Source organism: Triticum dicoccoides, chromosome 2B (genome assembly GCF_002162155.2).
Source record: "Triticum dicoccoides isolate Atlit2015 ecotype Zavitan chromosome 2B, WEW_v2.0, whole genome shotgun sequence".
Taxonomy (NCBI): Eukaryota; Viridiplantae; Streptophyta; class Magnoliopsida; order Poales; family Poaceae; genus Triticum; species Triticum dicoccoides.
In genome coordinates this window covers 701,591,440-701,599,365 of record NC_041383.1, presented here as the reverse complement: position 1 = coordinate 701,599,365, position 7,926 = coordinate 701,591,440, and the positions used below count along the sequence as shown (strand labels likewise).

The window sequence follows — 7,926 nt, the reverse complement described above, 5'->3', positions numbered from 1 at the left end:
CCTCTTCTCTTTCTCTTCTCCTACCCACAAATATTCTACCACATGCAGTGTTCTAACCTATTTTTTCTCCTCCCAGTCGGATACTTCGCAATTAGCGTTGGATTGCTCTCTCTCGTATCATGTCCGTGGACCGCATCCGGACACAAAAACGGACATATACCGAATGAATTTGCGGGTCGGCGTTGGAGATGCCCTAAGAGCAGGAAAAAAACAGAACAAAAGAAAAACCGCAACACTAACCTCCTAGCCTGAACTCCAGCCATGGAAGGCGAAGAGACGAGGCACAAAGCACCTAGACAGCGTCATGACAAACACGAGGGACCTCCGTCGCACAACCACGACTCTAGCATGAACTGAATCAGCGTACCCCCTCCCACCACCTTAAGCGTATCGACAAGTGGGTTCTTGGACATGACCGGGTCGGAGAAAGAAGCCATGGAGGAAGCGTCGACGATGTTGTACATTGGGCTCTGGATGCATACGCCCTAAGAAGCCCCAACCAAGCACCGCGTCCCACCTCAACCATTTCAACACCGGGGAGTTCACGAGCAACAAGACAATGCCCTCACGAGATCACCCGATGCCTAGTGCTAGCGCAGTCGACCATGCACACACAAGCACAGTACATTCATGCCCCCCCTGCTTAAGGGCCTGTTTGGTTCATGACTTAGCTAGTGTTGGTGTGTAGATAATGTAATTAGGTGAGTCTATAGGGTCTAAAATGTAAATTATACAAACAATATATAAATCAGCAGAGAGAATGGATCGGTGAGGAATGATCCAGAAATTCCCCAAATGCTCTTCACACTCCCTCCAATCCCTAGCTCAAATCCCTCAAATCTCAGATGATTTTCAACATGGCATCGGAGCAGGTTAATCATGTGTGATTTCAACCTTGGTGACGGCTAATTGCGATGCTGTGTCGCCGTGATTTACGGCTGTGGGCACTTGAGCTGCGTCGTTCACGAGCTGCCGCCGAGACCTGCGACATCATCTCCAAGCTACGGCACCGAGTGCTGCGCCCAATCTAAGGTAGCCTGTTGACTGCCTCCCGATGCATCTGTGCTTACTCCCTGTGCTGAGAAGTGGATGTTGTGCTGCCGCAGAAAAATTGCTGGTTGCCATTGTGCCGTCCGTCCAAGCAGTAAGTTGTCTTCTATACTTCATTGATTAGTGCAGCCGGTACTAGTACTTGTGGCTGCCATTGGAGAACCGTGATTAGTGCAGCCGGATAGCTCATCTTTGCCTAGTGGCCGGATTAAAATACTTGTGCGGTCTGTGTGCATTTGAGAGTAACCTGCACTAGTATATCTGCTTGGCTAGTATCAACTCTGCTTGTACTCTGCTTGTACTGCCTGTGTGTTGTTGTTAGTGGAGATCTGCAAAAACCAAGTCCTGTGTGTCTGGTTTTTTCTTTGTGTGGTGGTAAATCATGGTAGATCCAACAAAGGGGAAATCAGGGGATACTAGTGTGGATAAGTTGTATGAAATTTTAAGCAAAGTATTTGAGCAGCAACAACAAAAACAACTCAAAGTGGTTCCTAAAGCTGTCAAGTATGCACTTGAGCCTAATCCAGTGAAGTTGGCTGGACCGGGCAATTACTTCAGCTGGGCACGGCATGCCCAGTTAATTCTGAGTTCTCATGGCTATGAAGAATTGCTTAGTGCCGATGAAGAGAAACTGAAAAGTGGTACTATCACCAAACAGATCAATGGTAGAGTTTTGGTGTGGTTATTAGGAAGCATGGAACCACCGATACGAGAACAAGTTGAGACTTTGACCACTGTATTTGAAGTGTGGAAAGCTTTGGAGAAGCAATTTTCAGGAAAATCAAATAAGATGCAGGCTACTCGCATCATGCATGAGTTGACTAACTTGAAGCAAGGCTCAAAATCAGTGACTGAGTATGCAGGTGAGATGAAGAGATTGTATAGGGAGTTGCATTATTACCATCCTTTTCAACCCGTTGACAAGAATGATGTGGCTGTTCACCATACCTGGTTTGAACCATTTGTGGGCAAGCTCTTTCTTGATGGCCTAAATCAGGAGTTTGATCTCCGCCGCTAGCTAATATTCTCCAAAACTGAATGGCTAAGCCTTAATGATATCATTTCCAGTGTGATTGAGGAGGAGACTCGTCTTGCTCAACCCAATGAGCATGTTCAAGAAAAATCAGATGCACGTGCAGCCCTATCCATACAAGCTCGTCGTGCTCCTAAGACCTTTGCTAAAATAGATAAAAGCAAACTTTTTTGCAACCACTGCAAAAGTCCTGGACACACAAAGGATTCATGCTTTGAGCTGCATGGTTATCCAACTTGGTGGGAAAAAGGAAAATCTCAGCCAGGGGGAGGTCAAGGACCTCATAAAAGACAGGTGAATCTCACTACATCCAAGAGGGGGCTACCGGTAGTAGATGTGCGAGCTCTTGAGGATTTCACCTCCAAGATTAGACTCTCAGAAGACTTGTCTTCCTTCCAGGATTCCTCTAAAGCTGAAACTAGTTTGCATGCCACTTCACTCCAAGGTATAACACCTCACCAGACCCACAATTCTACAATGCAATCAAAATCTTGGATTATTGATACAGGAGCTACCAATCACATGACAGGAGCTTCAAATATATTCACTTCCTATACACCTTGTTCAGTTAAGGACAAAGTACGTGTAGCTGATGGATCCATGGCACCTATCACAGGACGTGGATCTGTTAGGTGCACTAAGACATTGTCCTTACCTCATGTCTTACATGTTCCTAAATTTCCAGTCAATCTCTTGTCAGTTAGCTCTATTACTGAATCTCTCAATTGTAGAGGTTTGTTTTATCCTACCTGGTGTGCTTTTCAGGAGCTAGAGACAGGGAGACTGTTGGGGACTGGGACCGTGCATGATGGACTCTACTATCTTGATGAAGGGAGTGATGAAGTTGCTTTTGCATCATGCTTGTCTCCTAGTCAAGAACTACTACTACACCATCGCAGGCTTGGGCATCTCTCTTTTGCTGCATTGTTTAGTATTTACCCCTCTCTTTTCAAGTTGTGCCCTAGGGAATTGCTTGTATGTGATGCTTGTGAATTGGCTAAACATACAAGAGGTTCATATCCTAGTATAGGATTAAGAAGTGCCAAACCATTTGAAATAATTCACTCAGATGTTTGGGGACCCTGTGAGGTTCGTTCGATTTCTGGGCATCGATGGTTTGTAACTTTTATCGATTGCTTTAGTCGTTACACTTGGCTCTATCTCTTGAAGCATAAGAGTGATGTGTGCTCAGTTTTTAAAGATCTATATGCTCTCATTAAAAATCAACATGGGGCAACTATTAAAACCTTACGTTCAGATAATGGTACAGAATACATGAACCAGGAGTTTGAACAGTTCCTTGTCTCAAACGGCATTGAACATCAAACTACCTGTGTTAACACTCCAGAACAAAATGGTGTTGCAGAGCGTAAAAATAGACATTTGCTTGAGGTTGCACGCTCACTTATGTTTACAATGAATGTGCCTAAATTTCTTTGGGGGAAGCAATAAAAACTGCAACATATTTGATAAACCATATGCCTCTTCGGGTTCTTGGCCATAAGACTCTTGCTGAGTGTCTCTTGAAATCAAATGATTTTGTAGTTCCTCCAAAGGTCTTTGGGTGTGTTTGCTTTGTGCATGATTATAGGAACTTTGTTGGAAAATTAGATCCCCGTGCTCTCAAATGTGTTTTCATGGGTTATTCTCCCTCTCAAAAGGGTTATAGGTGTTGGTGCCCTTCGGAGCACCGTTTTTTTGTGAGCATGGATGTGACATTCCGTGAACATGAATCATATTATGGCTTAACCAGTGACACTGGCATTGCCCTATCTCCACCTGAAGTGCAACAAGAAGGGGAGGGGGATAATGAAGGCTCTCCATTAAGCCCTATTCTTGTTTCCACTTCGAATGGTTTACCTACTCTAGATAATGCTCAAAATCAGGGGGAGGACACAAATAGTGATGGGTGTAATCATGGTTCTGGTCATGGAGACATACAAGATGCAACAGGAAACTCTTCACTTCCTTCACAAGATGGTGAGCTTCACAGGCATGAGGACCCAGGTACTAACAATAATCCCTCTAGTCCAGTCGCTCCTATTAGCACCACAAGGCAGAGTGATAACCAATTATCTATCCTTGCTCCTGAAAATGACCTGCCTATTGTTGTGAGGAAACCTACTAGAAATCGAAATATTCCAGGACACCTCAAGGATTTTAAACATGATATAGCCAATTTCATTTCCTATAAATATTGTACTCCACCCTTCAAAAGCTTTATTGCATCTTTAGATTCTATCTCCATACCATCAAACTGGAAAATAGCTATAGAGGACCCAAATTGGAAGAAAGCAATGCTTGATGAGATGAAAGCCTTGGAGAAGAATGAGACTTGGGAGCTTGTGGATCTACCACCAGGTAAGCAACCTGTAGGTTGTAAGTGGGTCTTCACTATTAAACACACCCCTGAGGGCAAGGTGGAGAGGTACAAAGCCCGCCTTGTAGCAAAAGGCTACACGCAAACATATGGAATCGATTATGAAGAGACCTTTGCACCGGTGGCAAAGATGAATTCAGTAAGGACACTTATATCATGTGCTGTAAACCTTGATTGGGATATTTACCAGATGGATGTGAAGAATGCTTTCTTTCATGGTGATCTCCAAGAAGAAGTATACATGCATATACCACCTAGATTTGAGTCAAGTCAAACTGTTGGAAAGGTATTGCGCCTACATCGTTCTTTATATGGCTTAAAGCAATCACCACGTGCTTGGATTGATCGGTTTAGACATGCTATGCTAAAGAGGGGTTATCTTCAAAGTAATGCTGACCATACGCTATTTTACAAGCATACTAATGGCAAGGTTGCAATCTTGATAGTGTATGTCGATGACATTGTGATTACTGGAGATGATTCCAAGGAAGTTGCAGATCTGAAGTGTCATCTTGCACATGAGTTTGAAGTGAAGGACTTGGGACAACTAAGATATTTTCTTGGTATAGAGGTCTCACGAGGGTCAAAAGGTATTTTTCTCTCACAGCGAAAATATATCTTGGATCTGCTCAAGGAAACAGGTATGCTTGGTTGTCGACCTGCTGCTACACCTATTGAGCAAAATCATCGGTTATGTAGTGATGCTGGGACACCAGTGGATCGAGAACGCTACCAGAGACTAGTTGGAAGGTTAATATATTTATCTCATACCCGTCCAGATATTGCCTTTGCTGTGAGTGTAGTTAGCCAATACATGCATGACCCAAAATCAGTTCATATGGAAGCTGTAAATAGGATCCTACGGTATCTTAAAGGGTGCCCAGGAAAAGGCCTCTTATATACCAAACAAGGGGACTTGCAAGTTGAGTGCTACACTGATGCTGATTGGGCTGGTTCCCTAGATGACAGGCGCTCAACATCTGGTTACTGTACATTTATTGGAGGAAACCTAGTTTCATGGCGAAGTAAGAAACAAAGTGTGGTGGCTCGGTCTACTGCAGAGGCCGAGTTTAGGTCTATGGCTCACGGCATATGTGAGTTATTATGGTTGCAGATTCTCCTAACAGAGCTGCGGCTGTATAAGTACAAACCTTTGATGTTGTACTGTGACAACAAAGCTGCTATTGACATTGCAAATAACCCCGTTCAACATGACCGAACCAAGCACATAGAAATTGATCGTCATTTCATCAAAGAGAAGCTTGATAGAGGGATAATTTGCCTACCATATGTAACTTCAGCAAGTCAAGTAGCAGATGTACTTACAAAAGGACTCCCAGAAAAGACTTTTTCCATGTTTTGTAGCAAGATGGGTTTGTACGACATATTCACCCCATCTTGAGGGGGAGTGTTGGTGTGTAGATAATGTAATTAGGTGAGTCTATAGGGTCTAAAATGTAAATTATACAAACAATATATAAATCAGCAGAGAGAATGGATCGGTGAGGAACGATCCAGAAATTCCCCAAATGCTCTTCACACTCCCTCCAATCCCTAGCTCAAATCCCTCAAATCTCAGATGATTTTCAACAGCTAGCCACGCCAACGCCACATCTTTCTAGGTACACGTTTGGTTCTCTACTAAGGTTAGGCCTGCCACAGCTGGAAGAGGCTTTTGCTGTAGGAATTTTTGCCTAAGGAGTGGCGCTCGTTTTAGTCGCCACACTTTGTGGCGCGCCACACCTGCCTCTGTTTAGGGGTGGCAAACTGGGGGCTGTTTAGATTGTGACTATCTTTGCCATAGCCATATGATTTTTGCCACACTTGTCTTAATTGAGTTGCTCAAATTGTTAGCCACACTTTGACTTGCCTAAGGGAATCTTGCCACACTTTTTGTGTCTATAATATATGGGGCTCACTGCTCATAAAAAAAATCCTTGCCTTAAGTGTGGCTAGAACCGAACACCTACCTAATTTGGTCAAACTTATCTAAGATTAGGTGTGGCGAGGTGTGGCTAGGAACCAAACAACGCTCAACCAAACAGCCCCTAAGTCTTAAGTCTGTCATTCGGTAGTGCATACGCCACACACAAGATGGCTACACGAAAGAAGAAGCATTTGCATTCGAGCAACCACCACGACAAAGACGACGGAGGCTACATCGTCGGATCGGTTTCCGGATTGACAGTCACAATCGATGATGATTTTGGCTGGTGATTAAATGGGAGATGAACAATTCAACTACCCAACAAGGGGCTACTCAGATCCAATTCTGAAGCTAACAAGCACAATTGGATTGCGATTCAGCATTATTAATAAAGGTGCTCTGCAACACAATTAATCGCAGGCAGGTTGCATGTGCTCTGGTCCAGGCATCCAGTCTGACTAGTGCACACAGCAATACATGCAGAGAAATGCACATGAGATGAACGGATCAGCCGAGGCAAAGTAAGCCCACGCGCTGGCATTTCGATCGTGCAGTTGAGTTCATTGAAGCCAAAATCCAACTACCAGCTCATCTTAGATCTTACTGATACTAATCAATTGCTAGCCAGCGATGAAAATGAAGCCCTCGCGCATCCTGGTGTAGCGCTGCTAGAACTGAGTGGACGAAGTTCTCCGGTGTGGGCTGCTCTGCTTGTTGCTTGCCTGCTGGGCGCTGAGTGCAGCGATCTCCGACTGAAGCTGAAGAGATAGAGAAAGGAACGGGGGATTGAGTTAACTAATTACTCATGCACAAGCAAGCAACCAAGAAAGAGAGATGGAACTGGAGGAAGAAGAAGAGAAGAAGGCGTACCTGTTTGCACTGTCTCTTGAGTTTGAGGTTGTCCTCGACGAGCCGGCGGACCTCCTTCTCGAGCTCCTGCGTGTAGGCCCTCTTCCTGGCCCTGGACCGCAGCGCCGACTCCCTGTTCTTCATCGCCCGAATGCTCTTGTGGCCGTCGTCGCTGCTGACGCCCAGCTGCTGATCCTCTCCGTCGGCACTACCGTTGCCGATGCTGAGGGAGAGGGAGGGCAGGCGGGCAGGCGGATGGGCAGTGCTGGAGATGGAGGGGAGGGAGCTGAAGCCGCTGAGGCTCAGCTGCGGGCTGCCGGGCTCCTCCCACGACATCCCTATCTACGCCCCGCCCGTGTGGTGTGCGCGCTGTGCTGTGGTGTAGACGTGCAGTGCAACTGGATGAAACAGTGGAGCTACAGGTCAAGAAAAGGATGATGAGGACGAAGGTGTAGCTATAGGCGGGTACTAGGTGGGCGGGCCATCGAATCAAACGGGGTGGGATTCGCGGACTTTAAGTCAGGTCACTTAGGATCACTGACATGTGGGTCCGAGAACCAAATGGCCCGCATGTTAGTGACACAAAACCACCCGGCTGAAGTCTGCAAATCTGAAGCGGAATCAAACACACCACGTGAACTCTCTGCTCGCTGCTTTGCTGCAAAGCAGACACAGGAGTGAAGCAGA

General features: G+C 45.5%; 1 protein-coding gene across 1 annotated transcript; it reads right to left on the bottom strand.

Moving 5' to 3' along the window:
- Positions 1-6,733: 6,733 nt before the first annotated feature.
- Positions 6,734-7,657, bottom strand: LOC119365715 (protein FD-like). Its single transcript, XM_037631362.1, has 2 exons — positions 7,261-7,657; positions 6,734-7,148 (listed from the first exon to the last, which is right to left on the bottom strand). The coding sequence occupies exons 1-2, from the start codon at positions 7,573-7,575 to the stop codon at positions 7,059-7,061; spliced, it is 405 nt and encodes a 134-aa protein (XP_037487259.1). The 5' UTR covers positions 7,576-7,657; the 3' UTR covers positions 6,734-7,058.
- Positions 7,658-7,926: the final 269 nt, after the last annotated feature.